This window comes from Pavona decussata, unplaced genomic scaffold (assembly GCF_977016875.1).
Source record: "Pavona decussata unplaced genomic scaffold, jaPavDecu1.1 SCAFFOLD_47, whole genome shotgun sequence".
Classification (NCBI taxonomy): domain Eukaryota; kingdom Metazoa; phylum Cnidaria; class Anthozoa; order Scleractinia; family Agariciidae; genus Pavona; species Pavona decussata.
This window is the reverse complement of record NW_028145469.1, coordinates 1,767,660-1,785,324: the sequence shown is the minus strand read 5'-3', so window position 1 is coordinate 1,785,324 and position 17,665 is coordinate 1,767,660. Positions and strand designations below refer to the sequence as shown.

At 39.1% G+C, this 17,665-nt stretch overlaps 1 protein-coding gene across 2 annotated transcripts; it reads left to right on the top strand.

Annotated features, from left to right (window-relative positions):
• Window positions 1-1,113: 1,113 nt before the first annotated feature.
• On the top strand, window positions 1,114-16,990 carry LOC146482220 (uncharacterized). Of its 2 annotated transcripts, none has more exons than XM_085107540.1 (11): window positions 1,114-1,425; window positions 6,196-6,359; window positions 6,629-6,683; window positions 7,618-7,707; window positions 8,549-8,616; window positions 9,801-9,844; window positions 10,941-11,012; window positions 11,834-11,864; window positions 13,376-13,488; window positions 13,859-14,039; window positions 15,767-16,990. In XM_085107540.1, exons 1-11 carry the CDS (start codon window positions 1,144-1,146, stop codon window positions 15,882-15,884), a joined length of 1,218 nt encoding a protein of 405 aa, XP_084963666.1. In that variant the 5' UTR covers window positions 1,114-1,143; the 3' UTR covers window positions 15,885-16,990. The 2 variants fall into 2 exon arrangements, with proteins under 2 accessions (XP_084963666.1, XP_084963667.1); XM_085107541.1 differs by lacking the exon at window positions 1,114-1,425 and adding an exon at window positions 2,010-2,123.
• The last annotated feature ends 675 nt before the right edge of the window (window positions 16,991-17,665 follow it).

The following is a 17,665-nucleotide window of genomic DNA, read 5'->3' as shown; positions in this document are numbered from 1 at the left end:
CAGGGTCTTTAAATAACTGGGGAGAAAGTGCTGACTCTGCTCTGATATCTGCAAATCGTTAGACTTTCTAGTCTTCTCGGATAAGGACGATAAACCGTAGGCCTCGTCTCACAACCCTTGTTTGTAAATAACAGTGGACGTTAAAGAACCCACTCACTGTTTGCAAAGAGTAGGGAACGTAGTTCCCGGTGTTGTGGTCTGGTCTTTATGTGTTTATTCTAATGGTTGGGTGGGTAAATGCTCGGAGATATTAGCTGCATAAGCTACTTTAAAATCCGAGGGTAAATAAAGTCATGATGATATGTTCATTAAGCCACTTCGCGGTAACTACAAATCGTTCAACGCGTGAAAAGGCTCGAACTTTCCCAGAACTGAATGATGGTGACAGCGTTCAAGTGGAGGACGAAAATGAAAAATTCAACCTCATGTGCTCACGTTCTCCACATAACGTTGGTCATTTCGCTTGCTGTTCTATTGAGGACGCAAATATGTACCAAAATTTATAATGAATGTGTAGTGCCATTGTTCGTTTTGTTTTGTGACGTTCTCGTTGTCCGTTGCAGTTAGAACTGCTTTGCGGTCTACAATGACTGTCGCTCATCCGCGTTCAGATGTAATACACCAGTTCAAATCATACTATTGGCATTGACAAAATTTGCAAAACACAAGAAAGCAACATTTCAAAGCTCTCCTCACAAAGTGGCGGAGATTTACCAGCGAGTTGAGCCCAGGACTAAGCAAACTGGTTCACGTTGAGGTGCTGGCAATAATTGTACCAATTTTCATAGACTGCAAGCAGTCCCTTTCTGGATAGTCGAGAGGTCGCGCGAAATAGCCGAGTGCGAAAAAAAACCTGGACCGAACGAGCGGAACGGGGCTTGGGGAGAGGCGGAAAAAAATTTTTTTACTTCTTTTCTTCAAGGTTTAACGAATTAGGTGCGGCAGAAAGTACGCCGTCTGAATAAATCGTCGCTTCAGAGTCGAACTTTATAAATGAATTAGGTTCGGCACATGAGTGGAGCGGCGGCTGGAACCGGCCTTAGTTTTTGCCTGGTAAATGTTAGTTGTTCCAAGCCCTGGGGACGAGCGAGTGTTTGACCGGGAACTGAGCCTGGGAGTTGGCGCTAAATTTGAGATGTAAACATGGCTGCATTTGCCAGAAGACGACGCTCTTTTGCAATGCTTATGCTTCTTTTGCTCCTTGAAGAAGACGATGATCTCCTGTATCACTACTTAAATGATGTTTATTATGGAAACACAGAGGAAGGTAGTGATTCTGATAGTGAAGAAGAGGATGACGAAGACGAAGGTGAAATGGATGAAGATGTCGACACAGATACTGCAGATGACGAACATGGCTTTGATGAAGATTCTGAAAATGAAGGAGATGATGAAGCAGAAGTTGAACCTAAGGAAAATCACGAGGTAGTGTGGAAGCTTTTTTATCTTTGGATTCAGTCTGTAGTTAAAACATCCTCGGTCAACCAGGAGCCACTAGTAGCGAAGGGGAGGAAGAAGTCGACGGCAGAAAAATGTCAAAACGGCAAGCTATTAAAGTCAGGAAGAATAGTAGAAGAGGAGCTCTTTTTTTTCTTACTAACTTTTCTTTACCGAATTTTTCCACCCGTTTTGATTTTTTCGTCGCCCCTCTTTCTGCTCCTAGCTCTCTAAGCTAGGAAGTGATTCAAAAAAGGTTGTCTACTATACGACGGGAAACTTCTCTTTTACAGGCTTTTCAATTTATCATGAAGTTTTGTACACCAATGCTTTGTTCCCAAACAAGTTTTGTTGATAAATCCTGCATTTTTCTTACTTTTTTTACTCAAATTCTATTGGTTTTGCAAATAAATCAGCAGGCTATCCTAATGGCTCTATTTTAATCCACTGTACGAATTTCTTTGTTACCATTGAATTGTAATAAAGATAAAGATAAAGACAAACAATACAAACTGGTGATTTAATAAAATTGGTGACTCTTACATGACGAAGTGATAGTTTTTGGCGGGAAATTGGGGCGAGTGAGTGGTGTATCGATCGAAGGTGATCGGATGATTGTACTGTTGTGTGGAGAGAATTTACACCTAAACACCGTAATGCCACCGAAAAAGACCAAAGAAACCAAGGTACTGTGCCCCTGATCTTTCGCATTTCCTGTCTTAAACTAATTTATATCCATTATCGGAAAGTGAATTGTGCACAGCGATGGCGACTAACTGTTAGTCGCCACAGGTACAGTAGTTCGTGTTCACTTCAACTGGAGATGACGTCTTTGCCGTTTTGATCTTCGCTCGATCGGTTATTTTGTCACTGTGAACACACGAAGGGACTAGTCGCAGGGACTTGTTTCAGGGACTAGTCCGCTGTAGGGTTTACACGGTGGGACAAGTCGCGGGGACATTGAAGTCCCTTGAAGGGTTTACACGCGGGGACCTGTTACTCATTGAAATATTAGCAAAATTTAGGGCGGCTTCACTGAAATTCAGGGAAACGTAGAGACGAAAAAGGAGCGGTCCTAAACAGTGAAACCGAAGTTACTAAATTTTAAAACCGCAAAACATTGAAATACCTGCACACGTCAATAAAACAGCACATTGTCGATCTATAAAATTATGCACTTGTCATCGGCTTCCCCGAGGGGGGGGACCCCGGGCTGATGTGGGGAAATACGGGGACTTTATGGGGACTTTGCAACAAATTTCTTCCCTTGTGGTGGGGGAAATGTGGGGACTTAGATTTTTGAATGCCCTACTCTCGGGGAAAATATGGGGACTTCGCTTATGTTCAACTGAGATGAGATTGGGGACGATTTTTGTTCGCTCGATCGATGGCAAGATGGCAGAGGAGAACAAGAAGGTATGTTTTAAAATCCATTGTTTTTTGTCTATCAAACAGACCATCCATCAAAAATTTGTACGTATTTTTAGGCATAGGCAACTTTAAAATTCCTCTGTGTATATATTATTGTTTATAGAGGTCACTGTTAAAGGTCAACAGGTCGTCTTTTGTTAGTGATATAATAGAAGCGGTCTGTTAAATTGTTAAGGATAGAAAAAGTTGATTTTTTTAAATATTCACAAGAATGTTAATTTCTGAAGCATCACAGCAATTGTTCAGAGTACTCAGGAAACTTAAGGACGTTGTGTTTAGAAGCAGCAATGAACCATCATGATAGTGTGTTTTCCCTTGTTCTTCATCAGTCCGGATAGATTGAAAGCAGATTCTGGGGAATTCAGGACTGAATGAAAAGTTGAAATTTTCACCATACTGCGCATGTACAGTAAGAGGAGTGATTTATAGCAACTTATGGAGTATTCGAGAAATAATAATTAAAGTTCAGTTTTCATCAGAATGCAAAGTCCGAGTGTTTGCCGACTGTTTAAAGAACCCAAATAAAGTTCTGAAGTGCATCTTCAAATCCAGTTGGGTTCGCCAAATACTGGGGACTTTGCAAGAAACAAATCCCGCACGGGTGGGGAAATACAAGAACTTTGAAATACACAATTAGCAAAGTCCCCACATCAGCCCGGGGTCCCCCCCCCTCGGGGAAGCCGATGACAAGTGCATTAGTCAGTCCTTTACAATTTCCAAAAGGTTTTTTTTTTCTTTTTAAGAGTTCGGTATACTACTGATTCAGAACAGAAAAACAGCAGCTGTTCAAACAAGGCCTTAAATACAAACAAAATTAAAATACTTGTTCAACCTCACCGTCGGCCCCCATCTTGAAATGGAGTTCGTAAGGGGTTATGGGAGCGAAAATACTGATCCGCGATTGGTTTATTTTCATTTGGTCGCAGGGACTCGCCCCGCGAACAGTTCACATGCAGGGACCAGCATAATTTGAGGGGACAAGTCCTGGGGACTTATCCCACAAATTCAAACCAAATTTTGGTCCTTGCGACTAAAATTTTAGTGCTTCACGCAAAGGGACTAATGGTCCCCAGGACTAGTCGCGGGGACTCATCGCAGGGACTAGTCCCTTCGTGTGTGCCGACCTTTACACTCGCTTGTTATGTACATTGACTGCTTTCCGTTGATCCTCATCAAACAATTGAACAGTTTATTGTAAATTGCATTTACCATTGTAAACAACAGTTATACATCAGGGCTGGGTAATGTTTGAAAGCCGATTAACGCTTATCTACAATTAAAAGTTAAGCAAGCTTTTCATCTCACTCGTTGAAAATCTTTTTAAGAGCTAATTGCAAGCTGAATGTAAAGAAAAGTCTAAGTCAAAACTGAGAGCCAAAAATCTTTTGGAAGGATTTTTATTGATTAGTAATAATTAAACTTGAATCAAAGTTCACGTTAATCCAGAAAAGCAGTTGTTCAAAGCCCGATTAAGCTAATCCTGGATTAACAAGAACTTTGGTTCTAGTTTCATTACACAACCACTAGCTTAACATCAGAGTTTAAAAACAATCTTAACGAGCAAGCTGAAAACCTCTGTTGACTTTTAATCGTGGATTAACGTTAATATGGCTCTCGAACAACTGCTTTCTTTTTAACTTGAAATGTCCATTAAGTTTGCTTGGGAACCACTCATTTGAAATAGCAAATCTTCCATATTTTTAGTGGACAGCTTACTGCTTCTAACCTGTCTACATAAGATAAGCTAAAATGTGAGTTCCCTTGAAAGAATTAAAACTCAGTGTTAGTTATGTTATATGGCATAATTAAATTATACTGCATAACCTAATTATCACTATTTAATATTCTTAATTTATTGACTGAGGGTGAGTCTTGGGGTACAATCCATTTTTATCCACACCCAGCTAAGGATGGCAATTTTTTTTTTTTTTATTTTATTTTTGCTGGGGATGGGGTAAAGGATTTTTTTTGTAAGAGGAACCACTAAAATTTGGAAGCTTCAGGTTAAATTTTCAAAGGCAGACCAGAAACTTGAGTACTCAGATTCTATTCTTCAAAGTGCGTGGACAAAACTTTGAAGGGTGGGATTCCTGCTTGAGTGTGCATGTGTGTGTGATTTCCAGAAATGGATTAATAATAATAATAATAATATTTAATATTTATATTGCGCATTTTCTATAAAAATTATCAAATGCACATTAACAGACATTACAATAAAATCCAAAAGAAAAAAAATAATAAGAACCCGTTTACATTACAATTACTATGGAATAAAAAAGACAAAAAACTTCAAATTAAATTAACAATTTGCTATAAGCTACATGTAGATGGAAATATTTACAATGGCTGTAAGAAAAGTAATGTACAGAAAACTATATAAAGGCTAAAAGGCTAATTATAAACTAATTGAACTAAGAAAATGCCTTACTGAATAAAAATGTCTTAAGTTCTGTTTAAAATCACTTGTGGTGCAAGCAGATCTAATGCTTACGGGAAGACTGTTCCAAAGCCGTGGCACTGCCACCATGAAGGATCGATCCCCCAAGGTAACTTTTGTGAGACGCTTTGGGGTGCTTCAAACAATCCCCTTGTTATTTCGCCGTAAATCATAATGGGATAACGGTAAAACAGAAATCAAATTAGATTTAGAGTATGTTTCAAATATTAGCAAAACTGCACATTTTCAGAGCATTGCCTTATAAAGGTGAGATTTTATGACAGTTTGAACACTCACAAAATTAAAATGTTTTGTGCGGAGGCGAAAAGGCCATGCCATCCAAATTCATTTTTTCGTAAAGAAAGGGGTGCAATGTTACTGAGTGTATGAAATAAAAAGAGCATGATAAATTAACCATACGAGTAAATTACAAGTCATGAAACCACAAAGGAGAGATTCATTGCAGCTTCAACACCTGAAAATTTGCAAGTATTTGAATGGAAAAGCACTGGAGGGCTAAGCTTCTTCTCACATTCACATTCAAATGGGTGCACTTACTAGAAAAGAGGAAAGTTTTGGAAGGATGGTTCTAAAACAAAAATGCTACTGCTGTGCAACCTAAATGTTATAGATAGAGAACATTGCCGCTCATTGTGATAGTTACAATAGTAGGGAGCCGGAAATATAATAGTTAAATAATTATTAATTTAATTGAACCCATGTCAGGATAAAATGATGAAGAGTCACTGAGTTGTGATGAAACTAGGCATTCCTAACTACTCCAATCATATTACTCACCAGTAACAAACTATACATGTCGGTGTCCACAAGCTGGTACAGCTATAATTGAGTATTTTTTTTATAATTCACTAATAATGCTGTTCTTGTAGGAAACAAAGGGAAAAGGGAAGCGCCCTGCCAAGAGAAGCAAAGCTGGTGATGACGAACCTAAGTCTAAGAAAGCTAAGAAAGAAAGCAGTGAGGAAGAAGAAGACTCAGATGAAGGCAATGAGGGTGAAGTAGAAACTGACTTCTCTTGTGAAGCTACAGATAAGTGAGTATGAAAACAGCCTATTATCAAGCTACAAGGTTGTCTTTTTTGCACTAACTGGCCGATGTCTTTCACCATACAGTTGTACTTACATTGTAAAAAATGCTTTCTCTTCCCACCCTTACAATTTTATATTCTTCCCTATATACAATTCTTCTATATCAAGTTTAGCTTTTAAAAGCCAGAACAAAATCTAAAACAAGTAATGTGCTGTGTACAGTCAAACCCTTTTTTACTGACACTTGAATCTGTGTCCTACACCTTTCTTACAGGAAGTGGAATCTCAAAATTTCCAGCTGGAATGTAAATGGCATCCGAGCTTGGCTGGTAAGTGAGCAGGGATAAGATTGTACAAAAAATCAATCCACACTGTCTTGTACTGTTGATGACTTTTCTAAGCACATTTTTATCAGTCAACTTTATCCTGCACCTTTCTTCCTACAGTCATGTTACATAGGTTTTCATGTATACATGTACAGTTTTTTTTATGTAGCTTTGATTCCTCAAACAACTGTCACACATGTTTTATTCTAAAACTCTTTCACAGTACAGTGTACACTTACTGTACACACACAGCTTGATCACTGGGGTTTCCGAGATCCCTAGTCTTCAAAACACACATTGTGTGTAACACATGTTCATTTTAATGCTATGTTTCAACTGGTTTGGGGGTAAAAGTTTGGAAAAGGTTAAAATTTATTTCTGTACCTCAGACGTAAGTGCAAGTAAAATAGCCAGTGGTCGTTCATTTTACCGTGAGAATTTCATTACAGAGACTAACTTCATCAACCAAGGCTGAACTATTTGAAAACCGGATATAAGTTATGACTGAATTGAGTGTTTTAGGTGTAAAAAAGGGGACGAAAATTTTGATATACTGAATAAACATTGGTCCTTGAAAAGTGGTTTTTCTCCTTGAAAAGTCCTTGAAAAGTGCTTGAATTTTGTTTGTCTGAAGTTGTACGAACCATGTACCAATGATTGTACCACCCACCTCCTTCTTGACACCTGAAAATAAACCTGGGGGATTAGGTACTGATCTCACACGACTTCTACATGTAGGAAGACCATCTAACATGATACAATTTCGTGTATAAATAACAAAGATTGATTGATATTGATTAATATTAATTGGTTGATTGATCGATTGATTGATTGATTGATTGATTGATTGATTGATTGATTGATTGATTGATTGATTGATCTTGTGGTGTCTATGGATATGGACTAATTGTCACATACATGTATTTTTCTCATTCAGAAAAGTGGTTCTGCATCATATGTGAAAAGAGAAGCTCCTGATGTCTTTTGCATACAAGAGACTAAATGCCAAGAGGATGATGTTCCCAAGGTAGAAATTATTGCACTTCTTCCACTTCCTTTTCTTTTCCTTTAACAACAAGAACATGGCAAGGGTTCAGTTAAAAACTGTATTGAAATAGATCTATAAATGTGTGTAAATACATGTCCGTATACAGCTGTAAAATCATTTTGATGGTGCAAACCCATTTATTCTTCGTAACCTTTAAAATTCTACTCTAGTTTTTGTCACAACAGTTACACATATGCACTTAACTCCACCTGATTCATATATCAGGGAACTTAAGTAGTGACAACAGTGACTGCAATCAGAATCTAATGTTTGGTTTTATCACCAGAGTTGATAACTAAAAGGTAAATAAATTTGGTCACCTTAAAGAGGTTCAAGAGCTGATGTTTCAAACGTTAACCCTTCGTAAGAGATTTGGATTTGGTCTCACAAAGGCTTGAAACATGCCCTGAATCTCTTTATGGAGGTGAAATTATCTTATCAATTTTGTTGATAAAACAAAACATTGTATAATTTTCCACTCCCCACCAGTGCAGCACCTTAGTTTCTTTTATTAGAAACTAACTCAAGCACATAGTTTGCACATGCACTTATTTTCATACAGCTGTATATGCAAATATGTGTACTGTATGTCCTCCCCATACAGTATGTGCCTTTGTTATTCATTGCTATACCTTTTGCTTTATGTGGCATTGTGTTGCACAACAAGAGAAAAAAAAGCGGCGGCAGCCTACAAGTACAAAATTTGCATATACAGCTGTACATGTAGATGTAACTGAAAGTTTGCAGGTGTCATGAATGTGAGCTCAAGGTTCACTCTTTAAAGTACTGTAGTAAACTTATTAATTTTTCTGTGTTTCAGGAAGCAAAATTTGCCGGTTATCACACTTACTGGGCACAAGCAGAGACTAAAGGCTACAGTGGTGTTGGGTACGATTGTACAACTTGTTTAATTTTTACACGGAATGCCCACAGGGCAGGCCGTATCTAGGTTTGGGTCGGGTATATATTTTTTTTCTTCGTAGTAGTCACAAATCGACACATTATTTACGCATTAAAATATGTCCTCCCCTAGTAGTGAATTATTGTTCTGATTGTCTTGAACAAAAATGGCCCAATCAAAATCCATTATCGGCGCGTATATCACGAGGGAGGGGACCCACTTATCTCTACCTGTGTGACGTCAAAGCAAATTATCATTTGGAAAAGTTGTTTTCATTCAATGGCGGCCACATGTCTGAATTTAAGACCCTGATCTGCCGTTTTCAGAAAGAAAACAAACCTTTTTCAAGCGGTAAATTGAAATACAGTCGACTCCCGATAACTCGAACCCTCAAGGCAAATTGAAAAAGGTTTGAGTTATCGAGGGTAAAATTATATAGAAAATGACGTGAAAGGAAAGGAAAATTGGTTTGAGTTAGAGGGAGGTTTGAGTTATCGGTAGTCGACTGTAATAACTTCTACATGTAGGTAGTACTTGACAGTTGAAACGGTGGAAATTGGGAGAGTTCACAGCAAAGAAACTACGTTTTCATAAACAGATCGAATAATTCAAAGCGAAAGAAGCCAGACTAGTTCAGCAAGGTCATGACGCTATTGCAGAGTTATGCCCGGTATGACTCCCAGTAACACAACGATAAAATATAACGCAGTCTCTCTGAATAAAACCCTTCAATTATTTCAATTGCGAAGGGAGGATACAGTTGACTATAAAAATAAGCGAATCTCTAAATTTAATCTTATTAGAAGGGAGGATAGTTTTTAAATATCTGCGAAACATATCATGGGGAATAAATGGGGCTACATTAAGCATTCCTTGTAATGCCGATTAAGGGCATCTTGTTTGACTATGAAATAGTCGCATTCCTTGTTTTCCTTTCACAAACTCTGCTCATTGAATTAACATGATTGCTAAAGGCAAGTTCTTTGTTTTTGTACTTTTAATAACTGGTTGCAACCTGGTTTGAATTCAAAGTTTGCCTGTGTTATTTACTGATTAATACATCATTCTCATTCTGGCTGTAACCTGTTGTAATGAGTGGTAATGGCACTGCAATATTGTATTTCAAGTGGCTACTTGTAATTTGTCAGTGTTTGCATTTTATATTTCCTAGACTTTGCAGCAAGACCAAGCCACTGAATGTATCTTATGGCATAGGTGAGCATACACTGTAATGTAAAGAAGTGTCTAAGTACTGTGTAAAATGTAGTTCAAAGACCGAACAAAATGAACTCCTGTAGTGGTTGTAGTAAGTTTGAAAGAAAAACACAATAGCATCAGTTGGGATGCCTCCTTACAATACATGTACGTTTATGTAAACAAGAGAGGAGCTTGGGAATAATTATATTTTGAATCCAAAGTTATGTACAGCTGTAACCATAAGCTGCAGTCAAGCTGGGATGTGATCACTCACCCAGAATCCTCAGGCTCTTTGGCCAGCAGTTGGATGCCAGGAGAAACTCTGGGGTGCTGGAATTTTTTCATCACATGATTTCTGTGGTAAAACAATGGAAGCCATTCCGGGAACCTAGTCGAAAAAACTGCTGGCCAAAGAGCCTTGGGACTCTGGGAATCTGGTCCACAGCTCACCCTTTCCTTTAATTTGTGTGAGTGGAAGGCTCAAGTCTCTAAGGGTGTATGGCAACATGTTTCTCAAAACTGACAAAAAAAATAATAGAGCTTACATGCGCAAATATGGATACATGCGTACAGCATAAGCCAGGGAAATGGACCCTGGTCAGCTATTGAATAAATCCCTTTGGTGTGGGTTATATCACCCAGGGTTTCATTAGAAGCCAGCTACTGGCAGTCAACTGCCACCTACAATGCCTCTCACTGCCAGTTACTAGGTAGATAAGGGGCATACCCCCAGAACCCCCTACTAGGTGGCAGGGGCCTAACATCCCCTTTTTAAAATAGCCGTGGCTGCCTACAGTATCATTGGGGGCCAGTTACAACTAAACTTTTTTAAACCCCTGCCACTATTTTTAGATTCTCCCAAACTTCCTTGATTTTTTGTTTGAGGTTATTTAAACACAGACACTTTGCTTTCTTGGTTTCCTTCATAAGAGTAAGCCTACAAAAAATTTAGTAGTATATCATGGCCCATGTTTATCTAAGGCCTCATGAAATGGATACAAAATTAAACGGTGCTCTTCGTATGAGCTAAATTCTTAAAACGATGATACCCAATCCAACAAGATAATTATTCAAACATTTCATTAATGGTTTAATATCACATTTGACTTCCCAGGCATTGCAGAGCATGACAATGAAGGAAGGGTTATAACAGCTGAATTTAAAGACTTCTATTTGGTAACATCATGTGAGTTTCTGTGATACTCTACATGCATTTGCCTTTGTTTAATGCAAGCGTATTATAGTTACTTTCAGCGCTGCCAATTTTGGGATTATGTAAATGAAGTTTGTTTTTTTTTTTTAAGCAGAAACGAGCATCTGTGTTTCTTTTGTATAATCCACTTGACTAGAAATACTGAATTGAAATTCCATAAAATATCCCCACTTCCTCCTAGACGGTTTTATGATTTGAACCCTCCCACCTGTCTAGAAATTCAAATATAGCCTCATTAACTTTCCTTTGAAAAATGTTGGAGGTGATGATTTGAACAGAATTCCAGAAAACAACTTCATGAGAGACACAGGAAACCCAGAAGCATTCAGAGACCTGATTTCCAACTTTGGGTAATCTAGCTACTGAACCCCGCCAGCTAATAATCAAGGGTGGGTCAACCACAAAATAAAAAAAATAAACAATTAATATGGTTGTACATGGTAAAACTGCGGACAAAAATTTGTGAGACACTCCAAGACTGCCTCAATTAAAAATTAAAGTTGAAATAACCAAAAACGCGTCTTCACTTAGAGCTCCCAAAGTTTTGCACTGTCAACTAAGTTACTGTAGGGAAAAGGAGATGTAAGGTGTCTAGGTGTCCCAATATTTCTGTCTGGGGTTGTAGATCCTATTTCAGAAACACAGTGTTGACTAAATCTGCCACACAGCATAACAAGTTGTAATTTATGTATTTTCACCATTTTCGAAACCAGGAACTGAAGATTATAATATACACAAATATATTAATGTTTTTTTTTACCATGTAATCTTAACTTGTACCCGTTCACTTTTAGATGTTCCTAATTCAGGACGTGGACTTCCCAGGTAACTGTTGGCATCAACATCCATCGCATGACAGGATGCTAAATAAAATATGCAAACTTGAACCATTACTGTCCATTATGACTTTTAGAAATATTTGCAAATTTGACTTTGATGGCTCAGAATAATTTCTGCATTTTACTTGGAACACTTGACAGTATCAGTGTTTGAGGCATTTAAAATATAATACCTTTTTAAAATTCAGAGTGGGCTTGCACCGTAAACAAATGCTACCTAACTTGGTAGCTTGAAACACTGTCCACAGGTATGCACCCTTACATGCATTTATCAAAGGGAAGGTTTTTTCCGTTTCAATTTTCTGCTGACACGTATCTAGAACCCTACAATTAAAAAATAAAAATGGTCTCCAGAGTGGGAGCTTGTGGAAAGTAGTGTGAACACAGCAAAGAATGCTAAAGTTTTAAAACGTTTATACATGGAAAGCGAACCGCGAGCTTTTGAAAACGACTGGCCAAGTGCTCTTACTGGTTTGGAGGTTAAAAACCCCTGGGGAGGGGAGGGAGGTACATGAACTCCATATAATGGACTATACAGGGAGGCTCCGTCCGAAAGGGGAACCTTTTTCAGGCTGGTGTGAGATACATGTAAAAGGGTAGGGATTTCACGACCTGGTCCCAGTTGTTCAAAGGCCGGATAACTTTATCCGCTGGATAAGGCACTATTCAGTCTCTAAAACATACTTCACGTTAAACGTTGTCCAAGGTTTTCGTACTCTCCCAAACTAAACTGTGGTTACAGTGTGCATCTTCGCTTGTACATGAAGAAATACTGAAATCTTTGCACAGATTGAAACTGTCGGATAGTGACTTATCCACAGGATAAAGTTATCCGGCCTTTAAACAACGGGAGCCGCGGCAGTTTTAAGGGCTTTTCAAAATATCTTCTCAAACTCATTAATAATTCATCAAGAGAAAACAAAGAAAATCACTAGCGTGACCGTGGTTTGGATATTGCCAACTTTAGCCTTGAATTTCTCCAAGAATTATTGATCATTTGAGAAGCCATATCAAACGCTCGAAAGTGTGTTTCATCAGATATCCAAACACCTCGAAGTCGTATAGAAAAACTCGGCTGCGCCTCGTTTTTTCAACCTATTTCTCAGTGTTTCGATATCTGATGAAACACACCTTCTCGTGTTTGATATATTACTTGAGCAGACACACCAAAATGAGATGCAATTTGCCCTGAAGGTGTGTGAAAGGGGTAGGGTACTACCATTTTCTCTGGGAGGTGTATGAAATGGTTACCTTTTCCGTCAAAAAAATGGCTCATAAAAGATAAGGGTTTCCCCCTCCCTCTCCCCCCGGTAAGGTTAAAGGTTAAACACCTGTGTCGCCTATCGTATGGAGGCAGAACTAAGTTCCGTTTTTAAAGGAAATGTAAAGCTTTGTAAACGCATCCTTGGAATGGAACCTATGCAAATGTTTTGTAAATGCTTTTCTCTACAACCGTCTATTTTTCTCAGTCTTAAGTCTGCTTTTACTTTATTGTAGGCTTGGCTATCGGCAGGGCTGGGACAAGGACTTCAGGAATTACCTCAAGAATCTTGATAAGAAGAAACCTGTAATTCTGTGTGGCGACCTTAACGTAGCACACAAAGAAATAGGTAGGAATATTCACCGTACAGTTTCGATTTAGTACCCAGGGCGTTAGTTTCATGTAAGGAACTCAAGGGAGGATGCTTATTTGTGTTTGACCTGAACACCTGAGAGTACTAAACACGTAATTATGAATAGCAGCAACTAAGACGGTTTGAATTGGGGGAAGGGAGGTCAGCAAAACCGGAAAATAAGCCTTTGGTTTTAACTAATGCAAATACGTCTCCCTTTCAAAGTTAACGGCGTCGAGACTTTTAGATTTCGTATTGGGAGAACTGGACACATGGATTTGTAACTCGTCCATCTTAAACGATCATCAAAAGCTACTAACCCACCCCTCAAATTTAACGTCTTGATGGCTTCGTGTTATTTGTCTAGACCTGGCAAACCCTAAAACAAACAAGAAGAATGCCGGCGTCACAAAAGAAGAGAGACAAGGCTTCACAGAGCTGCTAGAAGAAGGTTTTGTGGATTCGTTCCGCCATTTTTATCCCAACAAAGCGAAGCAGTACTCATTTTGGTCTTACATGGGAAACGCTCGTGGTAAAAACGTCGGTTGGTAAGTTCCCACTTGTTAATGACGGTGCCTCCTAATATAGCAGTATTTTTGCGCAGTTCATGGCTAATTGAGGGAAAACCAGCTATTGAAATTCAAAAAGAAAATCGGGAGTAGCAGTTCATTTTCAGACATAATTAAGCAACAGTAACTTGAAAAGGCTGTAAAATACAAAGCAACGTGTATGGCGTTTTTTCCCAATTGAACCTCAATTCTCATAATTAAAGGTTTCGTAATACCGAAAAGTCGTTCGTTTTTACCGTTAATTTTTACTTGCTTATGAACCTCAATTGTCTGAAAAGTTCATGACTACTCCCAATTTTTCCCGCATAGTTATAAACCACGCAAAAATTTCGCCGTATTAGTAAGCGCCGCTCATAGGAAACCGAGTGCCTCGGATCATCCCGAGATGCACAGAACGTATGAGCAGTAACAAAAGAGACCCTGCCCTAAATCACATATTGTAACTTTAACGCGACATTTTCCCCTCTGGCCGATGGATATTTTGTATATTCGTTTTTTCTGTTCACTTCTGCATACTAAACAAGTATTTTTTCCTTTAAGTTAATGGTCTTTTATTAAGACAATTATGTTCTAAACTTAACTTTTGGTTAAATCCATAACTCCTTGCTTCTACTGTAATTATCTACAGCATTATCGTCTTGTGGTATACACACATTGTGTTCGATCATATTCTTTACCTAATGTCGAAACGTTCAAGTTCCTTTACTGTCAGTGACCCCGTCGGACCACTTCTAGATTGTCTCTCTCTCACTATAGTGGGGTTTGAATCAACAAAAAGAGCGAAGAAGCGAAACAATGATTAAGGCTTTGGGTTAAAATTACGCAATTACTAATTGTTCGACTGTGTTTGCCATGCTTTTTGCTGTAAGTGGTTTACTGCAACTCCCTAAGGAAGTGATTAGCCGAAGGTTGTGACGTTCCCTCTCACCAGACCCCACCTACCCCACCCTGAAATAAAAGGACGCGAAACTACAAGGTTACTTTTAAAACTGAGCTTAAAATATAAACAAATAACAATAAATAAATATTTTTTTAAGTGTCAATGTGTTAAGCGCAGAACACTTACTGGGTACACCCTTCAGATCAAATTAGAATTTGAAAATGTTGCTTTAGAAGAGCAAACCAGACTTCCCGGAGAAAAACCTCTCGGAACAAGAACGACAACTCGACCCAAGTATGGCGCGAGTCCGGGCATCGAACCTGGGCCATATTGGTGGGTGGCGAGTGCTCTCACCACTGCGCCATCCGTGCTCCCCCAAACTAAACTAAAAGCCCGCAAAATAGCCCCTTCACTTGGGGAACCTTATACGGCACACTTCCTAGACCCCGTCTACACATGTACATTCCATTTTGCGCGAAATCCCTGTTGACTTGGACAAAAATCTTGGCCTTCAGCGGCTTTCAACGGGGCGCTTTCAGTCGCCCCAGTTTTGTTCAGTTTTAAATACCAAGAGCACTTGCTAAGTTCTGCTTTCTCCGCGTAGTTTTAAACCGCCCAAAAATATCCCGTATTTGTAGGCACCACCTATAGAAAACCCGAGTATCTCGAGATGCCATGAACTTATGCGCAATAACAAAAGTAGGCACCGTCCTTAAAAGCCTCCGTGAAGGAGAACTTGTGGGTGGGGCCTTAGTATTGCCGTTGTATTTCAATAAATTTCAACCCAGCTTGTGTTTCGAAGTGAAATGATTTTGTTTCATTACAGGCGCCTTGATTACTTTGTGGTGTCCGAGAGACTGGTGCCTAAACTAGCCGACAGCCTCATACGTCAGCGTGTTAAAGGGAGTGACCACTGTCCAGTTGTGTTATTGCTGGATCTTTAAATGGGCACTGTGGAGCAAACGAACATTTTAGCAGCAAGCCACGTTCCCAATTTTAGCGTTTAACAAGTTGTTTAAATTCGGTTTTGACTGACAACACAGATGGGCCTACTGCTTGTTTACTCGTCAGTGGCCCTAAGGCCCTCAGGCTTTTCTGAATCAATTTGCAGCCGATTTCACTACATTCGCAAACTCTAGTTTTTCAAACCTAATTGGTCGGGTATGATTTCCGCGTCACGATTCACCTAAGAGTGGACAATGGTCAGGAAAGATCGCCCTTAAGATGAGTTCACAGAGTAAAATAATATTAACTTTATTGTTTAAAGAGCGGAGAACTTTATTTAGCCAATAGATCATTACCCAACAAGTACAATGTATTAGCTCAAGGCTGTTGCCTAAGAAAGATTTCAAGGAACCCACGAGGCGAAAAGCTGAAAAGTTAGGAGCCCAATTGCAACATGTGAAGTATTAGGTACTGCTTCAAAAATTTTACAGTAGGCGGCCAGAGCATTTTCATGGGTGCCCCAGGTTACTGGGATCATGTTGGGTAGCAGCTTTGTAACTGGTGCACATTTTATCTTTTCCATTGAATGTGGTTATTTGGCCAACTGGGGCCTGATTTATATAACTCTATAAAATAAAACGATTTGTGAATTTCTTGTGGTTATGAAGAATCATTACGAGCAAATCATAACCGGGGAATCACGATTGAGAGGCCCGGAAAGCAACTAAACAGTTGATTATAAAAGGGACCGTGAATACGAGGGTGTCCATTTCACAAATGAGTAGAGGTATGCATGAAAGATCAGACTGGGGCAGTGGATTCCCGGCGCGAAATTCATCACTGGCAAAACCAGCGCTTCAGTCATTGTGAGTAAAAGGGCCTTTGCACAGAAGTTATCCTGTGTAAGTAAGTTGTAAACACATTGTAAGAATTTATTTAGAAAAAACGTGTTTAAATATTATGAGCCATCTCAAACCAGTGAGGTCCAGTTGCCATTTAGGTGAACGCTTTCTTGCAATGCGGTGCGAGGCGGTTGTATACGCATGTTACCACAAAAAGAGTAGATCCATTTTTGAGCTTGTCAATAAATGGTGGTTGAAATTCATGGGTTAATATTTCACTAAATCTATGAGGACGTGACCAAAGACACCTATCAAAGAGCAATATGTTCCGTAATGTGGACTGTATAGACTGACGTTTTACATGTATTACTTTTTTCCGTATTTATACTTTTCATTTTAAAAACATTTGGTAAAAATAAGCATTTTCTTAACTGACTCTCAGCCTGGGTAATGTTCTTTAGTACGTTCTTGAATTTTGGTTTATATATATATCAGCCTCAACGTTCTTATTAAAAAACAAACAACGAATGTATTACCAAAATACACACCATACCTCGTTTTCACTTGATTTTCACATTTACATCATCCTCGGAGACCCAGGGGCAGTTAGTCTTCGTTTGTAAGAACAGGAGAGCCCCTGGGCAATTACTCTTACCGAACCAGTTCCAGAGGCATTTGAATTCCCCACTCTTGACCAAAAGCGTGGAATTCAAATGCTTCTGGAACTGGTTCGGTAAGAGTAATTGCCCAGGGGCTCTCCTGTTCTTACAATAAACTTTCGCCAACGAAAATCCCTTCTACCCGACTAACTGCCCCTGGGTGTCCGAGGATGCATTTACACCAACGCGTTAATTGCTGAGTGGTTTACTAAAGTGATATGAGAGTTTTGCTCCGGACCACAAATGAATCTATTTTGAAACTGATGAGCAGCGGTTCTT